This window comes from Panthera uncia, chromosome B1 (assembly GCF_023721935.1).
Source record: "Panthera uncia isolate 11264 chromosome B1, Puncia_PCG_1.0, whole genome shotgun sequence".
NCBI lineage: Eukaryota > Metazoa > Chordata > Mammalia > Carnivora > Felidae > Panthera > Panthera uncia.
The window spans coordinates 4530110-4551887 of record NC_064811.1 but is presented as its reverse complement, the minus strand read 5'-3'; the positions used below and the strand labels follow the sequence as shown (position 1 = coordinate 4551887).

Genomic DNA, 21778 nt, shown 5'->3' with positions numbered 1-21778 from the left:
TATTTGAAAGAGCTGTTTTCTTGTACATTCGTGAGAACAGGTGTCTACACTTGCACTGAACTAAGTACAGGTGAGTTCCAAAGAGCAGAACGGACGTTCTCAGTAGCCGACGACTCGCCTGCCAGGGCACAAACCCTGGCACCGCCTCTAGGCCGGGGGCCGCCCAGCTGTGCACTCGCGCCTTACAGGGTGAGACGTGTGCGTGGCCAGAATCGCCCGTGAAACTCCCATCGGTGATCGCATGGCATACACGTGACTCACAGTTTGGGAAGAGCCATCCCGTCGGCAGTAAGTTTGTGACACCGGGTCCCGTATTCAGTGACGCACAATGATAATTCCATAGTCACGTAATCAGGGCTTCGGCCGTTTAGGGGTGCTGGAGGAGTGGCTCGGGTCCCCCATTAAGCTTCGTGCCCCCTCAGACAGGGACGGGTGTCTGAGTCCCTCGGGTCTTTTGTTTCTTCCCCGACGTTGAGGACAAAGCCGGCACCCCGCTCCTCCCCAGTGTGCAGACGCCCGGGGAGCAGTGGGTCCACATCTTTGCAGAGGTCGAGAAACGTGGAGTCCTTCCTACATTCTTTCTGTGGTTCGGAGACCTTGCACCGACCGTCCAGGGTGTGGCTGCCTCCGTTTTCCGTGGACGTGGCTCCTGTCACCATAGCAGGTGGCAGCTGTGTCCCTGCACCCTTGGCTCATCCTGCTTTGTCCGTGGGTCCGCCTGAAATCCCGTGCATTGGAAAGTGCTCCCCAGGCCGCATCCCTCTGCGCTGGGTTTGCTCCCGGGTTTCTTCCCTGGGCAGTGAGGACAGGTGAAAGCCCATCCCCCTCTCTGGCCCCGCAGTGTCGGGAGGCCACAAAGTGCATTCACGGTTTGACTTTGCCTCCCAGGCTCACCACTGGCGGTTCAGAGAGGGGGGCATGCAGACGACATCCTATGATCCTTGCACTTGGACGGGGAGGTACAGGGACGGCCCTACCGCCCAGAGGAGGAAACAGATTCAGTGAGGAGGTCGCACTGCATCCTGGCAGGGTTGCGCAGAGATCTGTCCCCTGGGCCACCACGCTGCCACTCGGCCCCCAGCAGAGTCCCCTGCTTGGTGCAGGGAGTGGTGATAGCTCACGGAGATTACCTCAGACTGGGTATCGGACCCCAGTTCCCCTGCCCCCGTCACAGACGCCTTTGTGACCGGCCACCCACACCCCTGTCCCCAGGCCTGTGCCCCGATCTGCAGAATGCAAAAGTCGGGGCTAGGTCAGACTTCGCAATGAAACCTTTTTTAAGCTTAAATGCTGTGCACGACTCCAATCTATCAAGTGAAGAATGTGTTATTTGTAAGTTCAGGTGCAATATACCTGGCAGGTGAGAGCCCACAGCCTGGTGTGAATCCCACTCCTGTGCCTCCCAGCTGTGGCCTTGGGCAAGTTCAGTGCCCAGGTCTGTGCCTTTAGACCCTCACCGCACCCCTTCTATCTTTTCTGAAACGTAAACTTGATGAAAATAACTGTGGGTTATTGACCTGCCTGCAGCCCTGCCCCCTGGGCACCCCGCCTCTAATTCCTCAGGGCTGCACATCCAGGAAAGTTCAGCCGGTACCTAAAACATTCCTTATTTAACTTAACTAATGAGCCTTGAACGCACTTCTTGCCACCCACGAGCAAATATTTATTGCACCGTGATGTTGAACAGATGCTGTAACTCCACAGCTGGAGTCAAACCCGGGTCCCACCCCCAGGAAAGTCACGTAGAGCGGATGTGAGTGGCCCTGATTGGGTCAGAAGGGCCCTCCTGCCACCAGACACGGGAAGCTGTGGGAGCCCAGGGAGGGAGGCACGTCCAGCCTGAGGTAGGATGGGGGCCAGAAGGCCTCCGGGAGCACGGGGCGGGGGGCGCCCCATTCTGACAGCCAGGGGAGGGACTGGACTGGGGAGGTCAGAGGCCGATTCATCACTCAAGGCACCCACTGGAAGGCCTCGGGTATGGCCCAGGATGCCAGGGGTCCCAGAAGATACAGCCTCAGGCCCAGAGGCCAGGTTGGGTTGTCACTACTGTCCTACAAGCAGCTGGGAGGCCCTCTTGGCTCCGAAGCCGGGGCCCCAGTAAGACACGGAGAGGCCGTCCCCGGCCTCCCGTCTACCTGGCCGGCTCTGAGCTGTTTGGTTCGAGACGCCGCCTCGTTGGACTGCCTCCAAGGAGCCATAAACATCGGAACGCCCTTGGCCCGCCTGGTCCCGAGGCTTCCTGATGTGCTTGCCGTCCTGCTTTTTCTGTTGATAAACAGGCCGCCACCCGCCCGGCCCAGGACCGGGTGTGAGGCTCACGCAGGAGTTTGCTGAGCTCAGGCGGCCGGGGGGCAAAGGGTCCCCCGAAACAGAGCTGGGCCGTGGCTCTGGCACCGTGTTCACGTGAAGTGATTCGGGCGACACACACAGGTCCCGCGCAGCAACCCCCCCCCCCCCACCACCACCATTTCGCGTATGAGAATTGATCAGGTTCACGGGGTGGGACTTGCCCAGCGTCACTCGGCCAGGAGGGGAGCAGAGCTGTGATGGAAACCACATCCTGCTCTTGCTCCCGGGCCACCAAGAAATCACATTTTGCTGGGTCTTGGGGGCCGTCCCTCGGGCCCGCGGGGAAAGAACGGGGGCAGCCCGCCATCGGCCAGCGCTGTGTCCGAGCACCCGCTGGGCGCATCCTCCAGGGCTCTGGGAGCACCGGGGAGGGTCTGCGCCGGGGGTGGGGTCTCGTTGTGCCTCCGGGTGTCACGCCGACAGAGGCAGGTGCCCCTGAGCGGCTGGGACAAACGTGCCCGTGTGTGGCAGGAAGTGGGCAGAGGGCCGGGGCGCGCTCCCTCCTCCCAGGACCCTCAAGGTGCTTCCACGGTCCAGTTTCTCTTTCTGCTCAACTTGCCCTCTTATCTGGCTTGGAGGCGGAGGCACTTGTCAACACCCCGAGTACTTGGGTGGCGTGGCGGCGGGGCCCGGCCCCCGGGTGAGCCCCGCTGTCCGCATTCCGCTGGCCCTGCGGCCCCCGCCTCCCCGATCCCCGCATTACCTGTGCGGCCTCATCACCAGCCCCCCTGCTCAGCGTTGCCCGCCCGCCCGCCCGCCCGCAGCTGGGACCTGCGGAAGGGGAACCTGGGGGCCTTCATCCTGACTCCTCACCCCACAGGCACTGCTCAGGCCTCCGCTGATGTCCCGATCTGCTTCTCCTTGAACCCAGCACCCGGGTACTTGCCCCACTTTTCACTCCCCAGCTGCCTCCACCACTCTGTCCCTGGAGGGAGCCCTCCCACGTGGTGCTGGTCCCAGGGCCCGGCCTCCCCAGCACCTCCTTGCTGGCTGACGAAAACACGCCCAGGCTCTTTGATGGTGACCGGTGCACCCACGCAGGGGTGACAGGGTGTGGGATGTGGGCCAGTGACAAGGCTCGAGTCCCCAGGGCCCGGCACCCACTGCCCTGCTGACTGCCCCCCAGGTGCCTCCCGCTCACTGCTTCTTATCTCCGAAAGTGGGGCTTTTTCCCCTTTTACCAACCCCCCTGCCTCCCCCGTCAGCCATGCAGAGGCGCACAGCTCGGTAGCTGCAGCCAGACTGTGTGTCAGGACCCTGCTCCTCCTGGGAAGTGTCCCGGCCTCTCCCTGGGGCCTCGCCTGCACCTGCCCACGGGCTGAACTCACACCCAGGACCCGCCCGGCTGCCCCTCCCCCTACTCCCCTCTGGATCTGCCAGCTCTTGCCCACCGTCAGCACCTTCAGAAAGTCGCCGTTGTTCGTTACCGTGGGACAGTCATCCATTAGCTCGCACACAGGAAACAGGCCCGTGTTACCTGGTGACAGTCACACTGCGCACAGGTGTCCTTATCCTCTAGGGACCGTTTGGTGGCAAGTCACAGGAATGGCGGTGGCTTCTGGCTGGCTCCGGGGGGCCCCTCTGGGAGCGGGTTGGGAACAAGCGCTGGAAAGAACGAGTCACAGCCCATTTCTCTGCGGCGACAGACACAGACGTGCTGCTCTGTCCCCCCAAGTGCCCTCCATGGCAGGAGAGCCTGACTCTGAGCCGGGCCTGTAGCTGGTCAAGAAAAGCCACATCTCCCAGCCGTGTGCCTAACTTCCGGCCAGGGGTGGCAGGGAACACGGGCACCTTCCGGGCGGTGGCCTTAGGGACAGAGGCACGCGTCCTGCTTCTGCCTCCTCTTGCCAGCCTTGCAGAGCGAAACCACCAGGCTAGCATAGGCTATGACAGAAGCACGAACCCCACATTCACACGGACTCGCATGGGGCTCACATGCCATTCTTCTCCTGGCTCTCGAGGGTCAGGGGCCACACGGCAACCCCAGGACCCGAGGGGCAGGGCACTCACACGCTTCCAGTCACCCTGTGCTCGCCGGGAGCAGGGATTTCCCTGCCCAGCACGGAGCCCAGTTACCAGCAGAAGGGGGGAGGCTGCTGGTGCAGTGGGAGGGGTGCTCCCACCCTGCACAGCAGCAGGGAATCCAGACACTGGCCAGCAGTGTGGGGCGCCCAGGGATGCACTCGGACCCCTAGACCAGCCTGCTTGGTGTTGGCACTGTTGGTAGGCAGGTGGCTTCAGGCTGCAGCTAAGCCCCCACCCTGTCCTCTCTACCCCACCCCTGCTCCCTCCTCCTTCCTGCAGGCAGCCCCTGCTGCCCTCCTCAGTGAGCCCCCTCCTCATTCTCCACACAGGCACAGACTGTCCCCACGTCCCCAGGATGGCTGGGGCCAGATGCAGCATTCAGCGGGGCTTCGTGGAACGTTCGGTCACCGTGAGAGGGACTGTCATTAACGGGCTCCCCGGGAGCTCAGGTGACACGCTGACCACTTACGCAGAGACTTTCTTGTTTGACCTGCACCACTGAGGTGGGTACTGTCATTCTCCACGCTTTGCAGATGAGAAAACTGAAGGGCAGCACGGGTGGGTAACATCCCCAAGACCTCCGGCCACCTCCAATGCCAAGATTTGAGTCCCAGCGGCTGGGGTCCAGCGTCCCAGCTCAGAGCCACGTGCATCAGCACCGCTCACATAGCAGATGCTCAGAACACGTCTGCTGAGGGAATGCGTGAATGACCAAGTAGATTTGCCGAGAGAAATGGGCATCCTTCCCAGGTGAACTTATTCGGCCCGTTTACGAATGAGACGGTCATCGGCTTTACAGGTGAATTACATGACTCATTCACTGCTCCAAACATTCACATGTATTTTTCACGTTTAGATTTTTTGGGGGGGGGAGGGCATAATTTTGCTAATGGATTCCTTTCCATTTTCATTGTTATTTTTGTCCTAAGACAGCTGCTGCCTTTTGCAGATTTTCAGTCCCTCCGTGAAATTCATCCTGTCATCTGACTGCGTGGGCCCCTGTGCAAAATGCTAACAGTCTCCAGGTAGAGATAATGGGGCTTTGTTTTTTTTGTGTTTTTTTTTTTTTTTAATAAAAAAGGACATGGCTGGTTGAAATGAATCACTCACGACTTGGGCAATTATTTCGAGCTCTAAAAGCTTTTCCGTTGCTAGGATACCACTCTCGAAGCTGGTAAGCCTTTGTAAAGTTTTTCTCAAGTGGTTAACTTTTGCAGGGGGCTCTGAAACGTAGTCTGGATGAAACAAAACAAAAAAAAGACGGGTGAATGGGTCTTCCTTGCCCAAAGTGGTGAAAGCAAATGGACCCACACGCTGTTTTTAGCTTTCCTCCAAGTAAATCTATAGATCATTTGCTTTTCCTGCAAACGGTTCTGCAGAAGGACTGTTTCCCTATGTCATTCACAGAATAACCTGTCTCCTTAGTGGAGTCATCTGATGAGCTTTAAAAAGTTCCTATGCCGAATCCCAGCCCGAGATGCTGAGGGCTGGGCCACGGGTTTTGGCAGAGCTCCCAGGCGAGGCTAACACACACCTGAGGCTGAGAGCCACCGGGAGACCAGGAGCCAAGCCGGACAAGACCAGAGGAGACGGGGTCAGCTCATCCCCTGCCAATCTCCACAGAGCCGGAAGAGCCCCCAAGAATGTCAGCCCACCAGAGGAGGGCACTGGGGCTCAGAGCAAGTGGGAGACAGCTGACTAGGTCTCTATGAACACCTGGCACCTGCCAGATGCTGTGACGGTGGCCTTGTGGATGTCAGCACCTGGAGTCTCTCAAAAACACCTTAGGTGATCGGTGTTATCATTGATGAAGTTTGGGGGTGACGGTGGGGTGGTCCAGGGCCGATGGCCAAGAAAGAACTCTCAAAGATGTCTTTGGTGCAAAAAGGTGATTTTATGAAAGCCCGGGGACGGGACCCGTGGGCAGGAAGAGCTGCCCTGGGGTAGTGACGGGTGACTGATCAGATACCTTCGGGTTGGGAGAGGGTCAGGGATAGAGTAAGTCTCTAAGGAATTTTGGAAGCGAGGTTTCCGGGACCTTGAGGGGCCGGCTGTTGATAGGAAAACGCCATTTATTACCGTTTAGTAAAACCTCACTCTTGAGACCCTTCAGATGTGCATCAGGGGCCAGAAGCTTGGACTATGATCGCCAGCGTATATCTTGGGGGAGTTGAGATAAAGGAAGTTTCGAAAGGAATTTTTATATGTTGAAGTCGACTCACAGGTTCCTGGGGAGGGGGAGTCAGGATAATGTTAAGCCAAGACTCCCTTTTGCCCCCAGCTAAGTGCCATCGTCGGGGCAGCTGAGCTCCCAGAGGGAGGTCACTCTGTTGGTTTCAAGGCCTTGCCAATGGGCTGTAGGCAGGGAGGGAGTTTAATTTTTCATTTGCCTTAGTTTCCCACATCACCACGGCAAGCACTTAAACCCCTTTCCTGTGTTCTTGGGGAGCCGGAAGTGTCTGAGGAATATCACACGTTTCACGGGGGGGGGGGGGGGCGGTGAGAGAGGGTGGCGGGGTGGTGCTGTGAGCCTGTATTGTGCCCTCAGCTTGTCCCATGCTCCCTCATCAATTGCCACCACTTTATAGTTGAACCCTGGGCTCAGAGACATGCAGAGGCTTGCTGGGACCCCTGTGGTAGCCAGCCTCCAGATGGCCCCCAGTGACCCCCACCACCTCCCACGCCTTCTTGTCCCAGGGTGCCAAGATCGGGCTATGTGACCAATAAAACATGGCACGTCTGAGATTGGTTTACAGAAAGACTGGCTTTCGGCTTGGGTGCCCTCTCTCTCAGATCGGCTACTCGGCGAGCACTCCGTGCTGCACACAGCCCCGGGGAGATGCTCGTGTGGCAAGGAACCAAAGCCTCAAGCCACGTAAGCGAGCCTGGAAACAGAACCTGCACCCCAGTCAGTCTTTCAGAGATGACGGCCACGTATGGCGCCCTGAGCCAGAAACATCCAGCTCGTCTACGCCCGGTTCCCAACTCTCAGAAACTGTATGAGGTAACAGATGCTGTTGTTTCAAACTGCTGCATTGGGGGACCATTTGTTACCCGGCAGTAGATGACAGATACAATCTCAATGCTGGTCAGTGACAAGCCTGAGATTAAACCCAGGTCTCTTGTGGCTGCGTCCTCAGCCCATCCCCAGGCCAGCAGCCCCATCTCTCCCAGAATCTTTCCCCCAACCCCCTTAGAAGTCCCCAGGTGCCCTTGAATGTCGTCGGCCAAGGAGGGTGGCCCCCATTTTCCCTTTATTTGAATCAATCATATTTTTCTAGGTGTTTTGATCACTCCTGACTCAGTTTACTTTCATGAAGCTTAAGGCAAGTGCGGTTTTTCTGCCCATGGGGCCGCAGCAACGTTCCAAGTCAGCCCAGAGTGAAGCTACATTGAAAGTGGCTGTGGTGTCACCTACACTGGCCCCTGGTACGCTCATCAACCCCTCACTCCTGCCAAGATCACTTGTTCTCCTGGTCAGAGACTCCCTGCTGCCCTGCTTGACGAGGGGTCTGAGCACCACCCAGATCTCCGATCCACCAGCCACCGTTTCCGTGACTTGGAATTTGTCAGACTCCTGAGCCTTACTTCCTCACGGGTCCCTCTCAGGACTGACTGGGGGAGATAAGAAGGGAGTGCACGTCCGTCCTCTGACCGCGGCGAGATTCTCCACCCTGACCGCCCACCCCCGGCTCTTACAGCGGCTCTGACCCCGGGACAAGCTTTCTCCAGGCATTTGCCAACCTGAAGGGCTTTATGTTTCGGTTAAAACATGGAGGCTGCATGAATTTCAGCAACAACGCTCCCTTTCAGCAAAGAGTAGCAGAAGTTACCACCCAGCAACTTCGGGTAGCGTGTAAAGAAGGAATCCAGTGCCGGTAGAAATCACAAAGCTTTCTCTAGATTTTGCAGGCTGCACGCAGTCGACCCCCCTTTGCCCCAGGGGTGTCGATGCCAGAAGAACAGGGTGCTGAGGTCAAGACAGAATGAGGTCAGATGCCAGCTCCGGAACCTACGCCTGCACAGGACAGACGTTTCAGAGAGCTGGGTTCTAGCTCTGCCTTTACTGTGTGGTCCTGGGCAAGTTCCCTAACCTCTCTGAGCCTGGAGTCCCTCATCTCTAGAACAGAAGCAGCAAGAGTACCTGCCACGGGGGTTTACTGTGGCTGAAATAAACGCAAAGGGCTGGCCACAGTCCCTGGCACAGAGCTGGGGTCCATCAGTGGCCACCAGTGTGGTCGTTACCATATGGGCGGTGGGCCTTGGGCACGTGCCCTGAATCTCCTGGGCCCCAGATAACTCCTCTGGGAGATCAAGACGGTAAGGACCAGCTCTTCAGAGTGGTTCCGGGAGTCAGTGAGGAATAAACCACCCCTCAGGCCATCAGCAAGGTGTCAGCAAGGCTGTGTCCTGCCGAATCCACTCTGGCCCTTGCCAGCCTCTGGAGGCGCCCACGTTCTCGGGCCTGAGGCCCGTCCCCTCCCCCATCTCCACAGCCAGCGATGGCAGACGGGACCCTCCTGCCACATCTGACCCCCACTTCCTGGTCTCCTCTCCCTCTGAGGTTCTCTGCTGACAAGGACTCACGTGACAGATCGGTCTGCCTGATGGCTGGGGATAACCTGTCATCTCAAGGTCACACGGCCACAGTCCCGAGCTGGTGCGTAGTCAGTGCTGGCTGAAGCTGGACGGGGTGGGGCTGAGGCCGCGATGTCCCTGACCACGTGCCACTCGCCATCAGAGTCTGAATCCAGACGTCACCGCTTGGTGTTTCTAGAAATTTGGGCGCAGGCTAAACCCCCTCCTCTCTCTGAGCCCCAGTTTCTCCGTATGTAAAATGGGTACGGTAGAAGTACCCCCCCCCTCCCCTGCGAAAGGACTGACATGAAGCCGAAAGGTAGGTCAGACAAGGTAACGCCCGGAATCAAGACAGTACGGGACCCTCCCGGGACAGCGGTACCACAGGATCTGTCAAGTATTTTGTGTGTCTCATCAGTCGTCCCAACAGCACTGAGAAGGACGGGCACTGCCCTCTAGTTACCCAGGTGGTTCAGAGAGGTCGGCCCGGGTCCAAGGCCGCACAGCCTGGGAGCAGCTTTCTCCTTTAAGCTCTGCCCAGGGGCCGTGTGGTTGACAAAGAGCTCAGCCAATGAAAGCCCCACCAGCAGGACCCACTAGAACAGCACCTGCCTTCCTCTTGCTGAGTCTGAAGTATAAAATGCCCTCTGGAAGGTGGAGAGGAGAGGCCTGGCCCCCAGGAGGGGTGCGGGGGAAACCACGGCAGGGGGTGGGGGCGGGGGGGGGGGGTCCTCACCCATCTTCTGGCTTTTCTCAGCCACTGTGGCACACCAGGCCGGGCCACCCCAGCTTCCAGAACGAACCAGCTGCCTTGTGGTCGCTCTCCTCCCAGGCTCCCCTCCCCTACTCATGCTCTGGCTCTCTGTCTCTCAATAATGAATAAATATTTAAAAAATTAAAAAAAAAAAAAAAGAGAGAGAGAGATAGCAAAGCTTTGACGTGATCCAGCCTTTCCCGTCCGCCATATTGCCTCCTGATGGCACCCACCTCCCCCGCCGGGGGTTGGCCTCACTAGAAACCACCAGCACTCCGAGTCCCATTTTCGATGTAACGTTTGTTATTTTATTGGAAAAAGCTGGTATTAACATATTTATAATTTTATTCAACAGTCGGATAATCTGAGATACCGAATGAAACCAGAATGCACCCATGAGTTACAGAATCCAAAGTGATCAGGTCTGTCTACCTACCACACGTCCAACACCAACCAAGACTTCAGTCCTCAGAGTATTCGAGTAAAAACAAAAACCACCCAACAACTTCACAAGGACTAGGTGAATGCCCATACATTTAAGAAGAGCAGAAAATTTAAACAGAGGAAGCAGCCGAGTTTGTGACTATGTTACTGGCCCGTCTGTCTGCCGCGGCTAGTCCTGCCCCTCCCCCACAACACGTGTCATTGTTCACAACCTGCTTTGGACATTACGATTTTCCAGGGATCTGAAGGCATGCTTTTCCTCTAGGATCTTTCTTCCTTTTCCTTTTTTGGTTTGCTACCCAAAGCTTCACACAGAAGTAAGGAACCAGGAACTGTATTAAGACCTCCTTTTGAATGCAGTGTAAGAGTGGTACTGTGTAGACGGGTAAGTGTGAAATCTACGCTCTGACAGTAAGTCCTCGCTGCAGTTCGAGTCTCCCCTCAGCATCCGAATCACAAAGGGAAGGGGATTGTGCCAAATATCCGTGTAATTGTGTAAGGCCCTCAGAGCTGGATTTTGGCTTCGACAAGATTTCTATACAATTTACCACATTCTTGAACCTCTTTACAAAGGGGGGAAAAGAGGAATCCAATCCAGTGATTGTTAATTTCAATTAGAATAGATATGTACATATAATACTGTCCAGGTCACCTGGATTTTACAGTGATATACAAACAAACATTCTTCATTCATGTTGATTTAAAAAAAAAAAAAAAAAAAACAGGAACGATGGACCCATTTCCTTGTGTAAATATCATATGGCCAGAAGTGAATGCACATGCGTTTTGTGCTTTGATGCACAGAAAAGTACACCACTATCCACTGAGAAAAACCTCGGGTGGGTCTGTTTCCTGGGTTGGGTTACACCCTGTAAAAAAATGTTGGCTTCGGCCTCTGCACTCGGTTTCCTGAATCAGGACGCCCAGCCAGTGGTTCCCCGTCATCTGTCATTCCGTGCAGAGGACAAGTGGGCGGGGTGGGATGGGCGGAGCTGGTCTCCACATCCATCGGGCAGGAGCAGGTGCTATGGAGACACGGGCCAGGTCGTTAAAGAAGATGTATCCTGAAAGGTCAAAACATGCAATCTCCTCGGAGGCAGCTCGGTGCACCTGAACGAGGGGCTGGGGTACAGATGGGGGCGCGGCGAGGTGCCCCACAGAGGGCGGGGGTCTGAAGTCACCACACAGAGCTTGGCACCACGGGGCCTTCTCCATACTCCGTGCTGCAGCTCGGGTCTCCCCGGACCCTCGTCATGGCCCATCTGCTCTGTCCCGCTTCACAAGATGAAGATAAGTTTCCAGAACCTTCCAGGCAAGAACGTTGCTTTAACACGAGCCGCCAGCGTGGTGGACTTGGGAAGGGCCCCGTGCGCGTGAAGACCGGCTCAGGATTCCTGACTCCACCACTCGGTCAGGACGTGTGTTGGACAAACTGGTTCATTCTCTCGGGGCCTCAGCGTCCTCCCGCGTCGAGCGGGGCTGATAAATTACTCACCTCTCATCCCTGGCATCTGGCACTCTGTGAGGGGCTGGTGTTTGTGGAGGAAGCGATGGGTCATGGACAGAGCCGTGTGAGCTCCCTCGAGGGGCCCAATGACCATGAAGCACGACAGGAGAGCCCCGCAGAGTGGGGACTGGATCCGTACGCGTGAAGGGCCGAACGCCGTGCCTGGCCCCCCCACCGGCCCACGCTCAGCAAAGGCTGGGGCAACGGTGAGAACAGGCACACACACACACGGGTGGCTTTCGCTGTCCCCTTTCCTGTCTGGGAACGCCAGACCTGGGGGACTGAAAGACATTGCAAGAACCTAAAAGTGGATCTCGCACCTGTCTGTTCTCAGCACGAGTCCACGATCCAAAAAGCAAAGGGATGACCCTCAGCTCAGAGACCGTGGAAATTGCTCCGTCTATAATCAAAAGAATCCTGGCTGGCTGGTTTGAGTCCGTCGTCTGGTCCCCAAAGCCCCGATGGGGGGGGCCCGTGAGGCCCCCGGGGTGCCTGCTGTCCCCTGCGAGTTGCTGCTGGAAGGAGTGAAAAGTGATCCTGGAAATGACAAAGTCCTAAGAGCGGGACAGGCGGCAGGCAGTTAATGAACGAAGCGCCTGATCCCCGAGGCGACGGTCACGTCCATGTTATGGTCTGTGGCTTCAGTGAACCCTCCTTCCTCCCGTTTTCAAACAGACGGCGGCCAGTGGCGGCGGCCCGGCCGGGGGACCGGGAGGGAGGGACGCGCTCCCAGCCGTGCCACCAGACGGCTGCGTCCCCGACGGGGCTCCGCACACACCTAATGCATCTCAGAGTTCACCTTGTCCTGGAAGATGTACAGGTTGTTGGTGGCCGCGATGGCGATGATGTTCTCGGCCGGGTGCCAGGCCGTGTGCAGGATCTTCTTGGTGAAGTCCAGGCTGTCCACGCTGATGTCGTCCCGCCTGCGCTTGCCGCCCACGCACACGCGCCTGGGCTTGAGCACGGCCCGCGGCTTGCTGCTCTCCCTCGAGGCCTCCAGGGTCACGTCGCGTTTGGTGTTCCGGTCAAACATGCGGAAGAAGTTGTTGTAGGCCCCGGTCATGATGACGCTGGCGGGAGAAGGAGAGGCGTCAGGCGGGTTGGGGGAGGGCAGGGTACGGGGAAGAAACGTGCCACACCTCAAGTAACCACCCCGGGCGCTGCAGGACCTCACTCCCTGGGGTGGGCCCCCCGCCCTGGTCCCACCTTCCCCTTGGGCTCTGGTCCTCCCCCACATCTCAGCTACCGTCTGCCTGCAGAATCCAAGGCCAGGAGCTGAGACGCTTTTAAAAACAATTTTTTTTTTTTTAATGTCTATTTTTGAGAGAGAGAGAGAGACAGAGCACGAGCGGGGGAAGGGCAGAGAGAGAAGGAGACAAAGAATCCGAAGCAGGCTCCAGGCTCTGAACTGTCAGCACAGAGCCCGATGTGGGGCTCGAACTCCCAAACCTTGAGATCATGACCTGAGCTGAAGTCAGACGCTTAACTGAGTGAGCCACCCAGGCGGCCCTAAGGCAGGGGAGGAGACCCCTTCATGCTCCGCCCCAGACATCGTAAAGAAACTTCTCCCGTACTTTCCCCTTTGTCCAGGAGAGGCCTGGCCAGACCTCCAGGCACCAGCAGAGGGAAGGCCCCTGAACTGACCCGACGCGCCCTTCACGACGGGGACCCAGCACCTTCCTGTTCTGAGTAGTTGGGTGACTAAGTGAACACACGTTGCACGCCGTTGATGTGCAGATGTTCACGGACTTTCCTGTCCTGCTAAAGGGAATTTGCCCCTTGTCCATCCACTCCTTCTCCCTCCCCCCTCCAAGGAGAAGGGGTGCCTGGGGCCTGGGAGAAAGGCCATGTGGTCTGTGTGGTAAGAGGACGGCAAGAAGGCCAGCGATCGGGGCCTGGGCCTACAGAGCGGGTTTTGGGGTCTGGCCCAGGAGAGTCTCTGGAGCAGCCGGGGGTGGGGGAGGGGGGCAAAATAACCGGGGAGGAGGGAGGGGATTCTGGGAAACAAGGTCCCCTTCCACATCCTTCAGGGGTGATGTGTACAGACTGGGATTCCTGTCTTCCCTTTGGAAGCTGAGCGTGTTTCTTGGGGCCTCACTGCTCTGAGACAGAGCCCCGCGGCCCCCTAGGTGAACACGGGTTATGCACACTTTCCACGTCTCCATTTCCCCAAGTCAGGGGGACAGTGCAGGGCAGGGGAGCAGGAAATGTTCAAGGCCGAGGTCCACCCGGACAGACCAGGAGAGGTTCCCTTATTAGGCACCTGGGCTGTGGCAGGTCAGATGCTCCTGGCATGGCTCAGGGGCCCAGGTGATGCTGAGTCACGGGCTGAACGTGACACATCTCCTGTAACGTGTCCCCCTTCTCGTGGGAGAACGTGGGCTGGTAAACCGACACTAGGAGAGTGTAGCACCCGAGGCCCCAGCCTCAGCATCTCTATCCGAGACCGGGAAGCCGGCCTCCCGGGGCCTGCACGGAACGGACCAGCTGTGATTGTCACACAGTTACCTCGCCTGTGGGCCATCTCTCAAGGTCAGTCCCTTCTAGAAGGAGGGGCAGGGTCGTGCGGTGGGGAGGCCCCGCTGCCTCCCTGCCCCTCGGAGTTCTGATCCTCTCCAGGAAGGGCCTTGTAGTCTTGGGTCCTGGCAAGTCCGGGCCAAGAGTTCCTCTGAGGGAAGTACTTTGTGTTCCCACAGACAGCGGCTTCCGGGCCTCCCCTGCCCGCCCTGCACTTGCGGTTCCTGGGGATGGCCTGCGCCTGTGAGGCGACGCTTCCCGCCAGAGCCCGCGACCTGCCGAGTTAGCATTTGGTGTCCCTCTCCCGACGCCCAGACCGCTTTGTCCGACCTTGTGTTCAGAGATCAGTGGGTGGGCGCTTGGGGACAATGAGCATGGAAAACCTCCATAAAGCGGTTCTTCTGCCATGTTCCAGGGGTGTCCAGGCAGACCCAGGCAGGGGTCACCTGGATCCCAGCAGAGGGCAGAGGGTGCAGGCCAACCGGGTGACTGGAGACCAGCTCCACAAAGGAGCTATGCACAAATGTTCTGGAAGGTTCTAAGGGAACCACAGGGAAAGTGCCGTGCCCCCGGGGCTGGAACATTTGGAGATTTTGTTACCATCCCCCAGGCCTGAGGGGTGAGAGGAGGAAAGGTGAGAGACACAGAGACAGAGTGGCAGAACTGTGTGAAGGGGCTGGCTGACCAGGGCATAGTCCACTGAGAGGACAGGGAGGGAGGTGGGACAAACACCCTCTCCCTCCCTGCTTCCCTCCCAGTGTCCCCACTGGTGAAACCTGGTCAGAAGCCAGAGGGCATGCTGGCGTGTTGAGGCACCTGCTCCAATAACCGTGGGCAAGCTTCTGTGCTGCCTCTGTCTCCACCACTGGGTGGGGGCTCCTGGGGCGGGCCTGTCTTGCCTCAGAGTCCCAAGCCCTGGCTTGGCCTCATCGGGGGAGCGAATGCTGGCCCTCAGCAGCAGCCAGACTGAACCAGACCAAGCCAAGCCCCCTGGTGCCTGCAGAGAAGGCAATAAATGCTCCGTAAATGGTAGGGAACGAAGGGCCAGAACCTTCTCTTATTCACCGCCAGACCTGCAAGTTCAGAAGGTACCTCCCCCCAGCAGGTGCTCTCTAAGCCGAATGAGTGAATGAGTGAATGAATGAATGAATTCGGCGGAAGGGTCACAACCCTTCACAACCACCCTCCCAAGTCCTAGAAATGCAGGAAGCGGCCTTGCCCAGCCACCCCTCTGCACTTGACCTGGGACACAGCCCAGTGGGCGGAGGGGCTTCTCTGCGGCTGTGGGGGCAGAGCCGTGGGGGTGGGCTTGGGGGAGGGGCCCAGCCAAGCAGTTCTGCTTCTCTGGAGGTTTGTCTAATCTCTGGAGGGGAGGGGAGGGGAGGGTGGGTGGAGAATCCCAAAGTATTCTCTGGCCCTATTCTCTTGTGTTCTACAACTCCGCCCCCCAAACCTTCATCCCTGTGAATAAATCCCTTTGTTGTTGAGACAAAGAAATGGCATGTCGCAGGTGCATGCTGGGAGAGGCCCTCTCGCTCCCACCTTCCAGAAGGAGGCCAGGCCAGCAGCCAAATGGCGTCCCTCTTAACCTGCAACACGGAACTGAGACCAGGCCGTGGGAAGGAAAGTGGGCAACAGAGTCAGAGATCCAGAGTTGTTCTCGGGGAGGAAAGGCTCACTCCCAACATCAGGCCCCAGGGAGCCCACTGGAGTCCATCCAGGTGCCGGCGGCTCCCGGCAGCTCAGCCCGTGGAGCGTGTGTACGTGGCTGGAAGACAGAGCTGGGGGCCGGGAGCTGGGGGCCGGGTGACCTGCCGAGGCTGGGGGGACGTGAGGGGCCGCCGTGCGGCCCAGTGCCAGAGTCCCGAGGCCCGAGAGCAGGGGCGCTGCTGGGAACAGGGCTCGTGGCTACCTCTTATAATAATGAGCAGACACTCAGGGACAACGTGACCTGTTCACAGTCAGAGGCCCACGCAGCCGGGGAGGTGACAACTCCCGGGGAGTTTCTGCACCCCATCTCTTGCTTTCTAGAACAGGGTGGGACATTTGCTCTAAGGCTCCAGGCCGCCACGGTGGGTGGTATATGGGGCACCCCCAACCCCCGTGCCCGCCCCCGAGGGTGTACACGACCCGGCTCCTGTGCATCCTCTGGTCACCTGAAGGTAGGTGGCCTGACTTGAGCCCGTCCCCTCTACCTTCACCGCCCACATCCCCCTCACCTCTGGCCCAGAGGGACGGCTGCGACGGCTCGCTCACTGGTCTTCCTGCTTCGGTCCCTAAGCCCCCCATCCCCCATGCTAGACTCTCCCACAACACCCACCCCAGGGAGGCCCAAGGACACTTTGACCTGAGACTTAACTCGCTAAGCTGTGGCCACATCAGTTGCTCTTTCTTTCTCCTGAGCTTTCGGCCATGCTGTTCCCTCTGCCCCAATGCCTTGCCACGCTCTGCGGGCAAATTCCTACCGCTTTCTTGAGACTTGAGAGCACCTCGTCCAGGAGGCCACCCCCGGCCCCCACCCCTGCAGGGCCCCCACCCTCTCTCCCCCTGCCCAGGACCCCCCTCCGGGCTCTGCTTTAGTCCACGCAGTGTAAACCACAGAGTCCTCCTAGGCAGGCACTGCGTCCCATCTCTGCCGTGTTCCTGGTGCCCTGTGCCCTCGGGGACGCCAAGACCGGAATCTGAAGATCCCAGCCTGACACCTGCACAGACAGTTGGGGCACAGCTCTGCCACGTGCCCCGCAGAGGGGGATGCTCAGACCTCGGGGGTCACCGGCTGGGACGAACTCTCACCTCCCGGCCCGGGACAGCAGCCCATCAGGCCCGTCCGGCTCAGCAGACCGGGGGGGACCCGCCTGTGGCCCTGCCAGACGCCCCCCCTTCACTCGCACGGCCGGTATCCATTGGTGTCAGGCGCTGGGTCCGGGGGAGGGCCCCCCCCTGCCAGGAGCCCCCCCCTGCCAGGAGCCCCCAGGACATGCACAGGCAGGAAGTGCCGCTGAGCCAGATGCCCGTGGCCCCAAGCTTTACTTAGAAGGTGCTTCCTGCTTTCACTCCTTCCTCCGCCCTTCTTTACTCGTCACCCCCGTGCCCAGCCCTGGGACTCAGGTGACGCTGCTGAGGTGGCAGCAAGAGAGAAAAGATTCTCTCCCTCCCCCAGGGTGAGCAGCTGGGGCACCCCTGCCCTCGTCTGGCCTCACCCTGTGGCCCCCGCCCTGCACGGGGCTGCCCCTATTAGGCAGACATTCCCAGAGCCTGCAGAGAAGAGGGATCACCTGTAGGCCGCAGACCCACTGGGGAGGCTCATGAGACCCACACCAGCCTGCACTCGGCAGCCTGGGGCCGGGGCGCAGCTGTGGTCTCCAACACCCACGCTGGATGGGGACTCTGAGATCTCTGCAGGGCCAAGGGCTCCCCTCCTTGGGCCCAGAGCAGCTGCCAGGGAGCTCAGCCTGGGGTCAGGAACTGGGCGTGGCCGCGGCAGGCGCTGGGCGATCTGGGACACTGGCCTCCCCGTAAGAAGTGAGGACAGAGGCCTTTCTCTCCCCACCTGCTTTACTTGGGCCTCCAAGGCAAAGGAGCGCCCCAAGCCCAAGTATTGGGAGCAGGTGCTCGGGCTCGCCCACCTGGCTCCAAATTCTAGCTCTGCCCCTAACATCAATAAAATGGGGGTAATGAGGGACCCCAGCTTCTGGGGAGCATGGACCAGGAGTCTCAGTAAAACAGAGCAGTGCTGGGCCCGGGAACCCTCCCCCCCCTTATGCTAGATGCCTTGATTCTAATCATGCTCCTGGCCTGAAGTCCCACCGGCTAAGCCTGAGGCAGGACACCCAAACTGAGGAAGCAAAAGGAAAGATTCTCAGGGAAAGGCCCTGCCAGAGGCCACACCCCTCCCTCCAGGCCAGCAAGGGCAGAGAAGAGGGGACAGCAGCCCAGCTTTGCCCACTTAACCAGCAAGTGTGGTCACGCAACCGCCTGTCCTGATCCACCAGGGGAAGGGAGAGTGGGGTCACTAAAGTCATTGGCAACCCCGCCCAACTGCTAATCCTCCTCCCGTTAAGATGCAGAATCAGGCTGGCACGTGGGAGAGAGGGGGGCCCCCTCCCGGCCTGCAAGGAGAAGGGTCCCTTTCATCTCAGGACAGCAGGTCCCAGCACCCTGCAAAGCACTCCAGGACAGAAAGGCCCACTGCTTGCATTCTTACATTCCAGAAGGCTCCCTTAGCAGAGGAAAGGGCAGCCCCTGCCCTGGATTGTGTCTAGGCACGTCGCTTCACCTCTGCTAGCCTCATTTTCCTCCTCTGCACGTGGGGATGCCGATCTGACCGCTCCCGTCCCCAGGGCTCTCTGCCCCCATCCGGCCAGCGGAGGGACTGCCAAGCACAGGGCTCCATGCACCCCCTGCTGGCTGATCATGGCTTGCAATAATCGTGTCCTTGCTGATTGGCTCCCAAAGTGAGCATGTAACCCAAACGAAGCCAATCAGACCCCACACCCTGGGAGGGTTGCGGACTGTGAGGTCAATGGCAGGGCAATCCTGCCAGCCACGGGGCGTTGCAGCAGAGCATGAGGCTAGTGTGTAAGGAGAAGCAGGGAGGCACAGAGATGAGGACAGGGAAAGAGATGGCCCCAAGGTACACCTGAGCCCTGGGGAAGCCTTGCCTGGAACCTCTCAGAACAAGCTGAGGCTGGTCTGATTTCTGCAACAGGAAGACGCTCGGTTGACGCAAATCCCTTTGTCCTAGGCAGAACAGATCAAGGAGAGCTTCCTAGAGGAGGTGGCATTTGAGGTGGGTCTTGGAGGCTCAGCGAGGTTCTTTCCCCCCTCCCCCTGCCAAACGTTCACCTATCTTGGAGAGAGAGAGAGTGCAAGCGGAGGAGGGGCAGACAGGGGGACAGAGGACGCTGTCGGCACAGGGCCCGACACAGGGCTCGAACTCACGAACCATGAGATCACGACCTGAGCTGAAATTGGAGGCTCAACCGAACTTCCATGGCCGATACTGACTCGTGGACTTTCAGCCTCGAAACAGCCCTGGAAGGTCACGGTTGATTAGAACCATGCTCCAGGGGACAGGTGGGCAGGCTCAGGAGGCTCGGGGGCTAATTGGAGCACACAACTGGAGGGTGGGGGAGCGTGGACCGGAACCCGAGGGTGTCCGGCCCTTCCCTCTACACCAGGCCGCTGCTCTTGCTGGCGTTGGGTACGAGGCCACCGTGAGGGCCATCAGACCCCAGCAGGTCTCTGCTGCCGTCTGGGCAACAGGGCACATGGGCTCCCCACGGATAGCAGAGGGATGGCTCAGCTGAGCCTGCAGAGTTCGCAGGGTGGTCTGGTCTGTACGAGCGGGGGTCCTGGAGGTCAGCGCTTCTTCTCCCCTTAGGCTCTGAGCTCCTGGGAGGCAGGGACCGTCCTCCACCCGCCACAACGGGCTCTGAGGAGGGCTCAGGATGAAGCGGAAGGAGGTGGCACACTCTTGCACCCTCCAGAGTGTCATAGCCACTGACTAGACACCCCTGAGGTGCGGAGTGAGCCGCTTAGGATGGGCTGAGCCACGGTCACACCCCCCCGCAAGGGCACCCCATCCCACGGGGAAGGCAGAGGCAAGGAGAAAACACGCAAAGTGCCAAGACACAGGCGGAAAAGTCAGGAGGCTCGGGGCCAAGGTGGAGAGGGCCCTGAGGGCTTCCTGGAGGAGGCGGCCTTGAGTTGGGTCGGTAGTAACTTGAGGCGACAGGAGTGAGCTAGGTACAGTGCGGCCAGGATTCCAGGCTGCAGGAGCAGAGCGGTTGTGGAGGGGGGAGACAATACAGGGAAGTGCGGGACCGCCGGGGAGGGGGGTGGCTGGTATGTTAAATGCGTGGCAGGAAGTGGCTCGTGAGAGGCAGGACAGCTGAGCTCCAACCAGGACAAGCTCGGTGGCTCCTGTCCCTGGGAGCCAGGCGTCACCTGTTCACAAGCGCCCCCTGGTGGTAATGTGGAAGAAGGGCGTGCATCGGCCATGGCCAGGGGAGACTGCCCCCAACACACACACACACACACACACACACACACACACACACAATCCCCCGTGGCCAGCAGTAAGTCCCTCTCCTGAGATTCTGACAGCCCCCACCCCAAGACCCACGGCCAGTGCTCGCTGGGGAATCCCCAATGTGTCAGGGTCTGAAGCTCAGGGTATCCCAGAAGCCCTGCCTCCCTGGGGGTGTCTGGGGTCAGCCTGGGTGCGGCACCCGGAGGGAGTGCTATGTCGGCCTGGCCTCAAGCCAGCCTTCTCACTGTTATCCAACTGAGCCCCTGTGACCCCCACGCTGGTCCCCGATTGAGAGCTGAGCCAGGTGAGCCCCCGGGATGTCAGCAGCAGCTCTAGGGGACCCCCACCCTGGACCCGGCGGCTCAGCGCCATGTGGGGCCAGCCTACATGCAGGCAGCTCCCTCCCGGCCCCGGCCCTGCGGTTCCTGGCCCCTCCTCACCATCCCCATCCTAGGGTCCCAGCGTGCCTGTCGCATCACAGAAGCTCTTCCCGTGACCGCGGCAGCACATGACGGATGCACGCCCCTGGACGACACTTGAACCAAAGGCTGCTGGCCCGCACACCACGCCTCCCCCCTGCACCGCGCTGGACCACAGGACAGGGAGGGGACGCCGGGCCTGCTCAGGCTGTGAAAACGTGACAGGCAGTGCTCTGGGACACAGTGCGGTCTATATCCTGCATTTTCTGGTCACCTGGGCCCCTGTGCTGGGCCTTCCCGTCCACGCCGGCCCTGGGCTGAGCCAGCAACAGGGAAACAGGAACTCACATCGGGCCATCTCCCGGGTGGGTGGGCTGTGAGATGTGGCCGGGCCTGGGGGACCCTGCCAGCCCCAGAGGTGTGGAGCTGTGATGTGCCCGCCGCCCCGGGGGGCCCGATGTAGGGGAGCCACCAGGGAGGCAGGTGCAGCCATGATGGGGGCGGGGGGAGGGGGAGGGTGTGGACCAGCGGCCGAAGCTCTCCCCATCCCCCCCTGTGGCGGTCCAGGGAACACCCCTCATCGACAACCTGGGGATGTGTGTGGCTAGGGCCTCGGCCTCGACTATTTCCACTATCACTTAGGAGACCGGGGGGGGGGGGGGGGGGAGGGGGGGGGGGGGGGGGGGGCCGGTGGGGGCCCGGGGGTTTCTTTTTTCCCCCGGCGTGGGGGGGGGGGGGGGGGGGGGGGGGGGTCCAAGTGGACGGCAGGTGTGGTCACAGGTTGTGACCTGGTTGTCGTTTCCTGCCCTGGCCTGTGAGGGCTGAGAGCTCGTGGGCACTGGAAGAACGGATGGGCCGCTTCCCACACGTTCATCCATCAGGCTCATTACCAGCGAGTTCCCCAGGATGCCAGGCCGGCAGCCGAAGCGCTCCCCGGCGAGGGGGCCACTGCCCCCGGGTTGGGGGTTACCTGTCGCTGCCGTTCCAGGCACATTCAAACTTGTCGAAAATGCAGTCGTTCTCGTACAGGGAACAGAGCTTGCTCCGCAGATAGTCGTGGACCTGGTGAGAGAAGGGGCCGGTGAGTCGGGGCAGGGGGCGCCCCAGCAGTCCTGGTCCCTGCTGCGAGAAGAGTGTCCCTGAGCAGGGAG

The 21778-nt window shown here is 59.5% G+C and overlaps 1 protein-coding gene across 1 annotated transcript in view; it reads right to left on the bottom strand.

Moving 5' to 3' along the window:
- Positions 1–9988: 9988 nt before the first annotated feature.
- Positions 9989–21778, bottom strand: part of PPP2R2C (protein phosphatase 2 regulatory subunit Bgamma) — a 93012-nt gene continuing 81222 nt past the window's right edge. Inside the window, exons 10-11 of the mRNA XM_049632624.1 lie at positions 21598–21689; positions 9989–12727 (exon numbers count right to left, since the gene is read on the bottom strand). Coding sequence (XP_049488581.1) covers positions 12436–12727; positions 21598–21689 — 384 coding nt within the window. The 3' untranslated portion in view covers positions 9989–12435. The remainder of the gene's footprint in view (positions 12728–21597; positions 21690–21778) is intronic.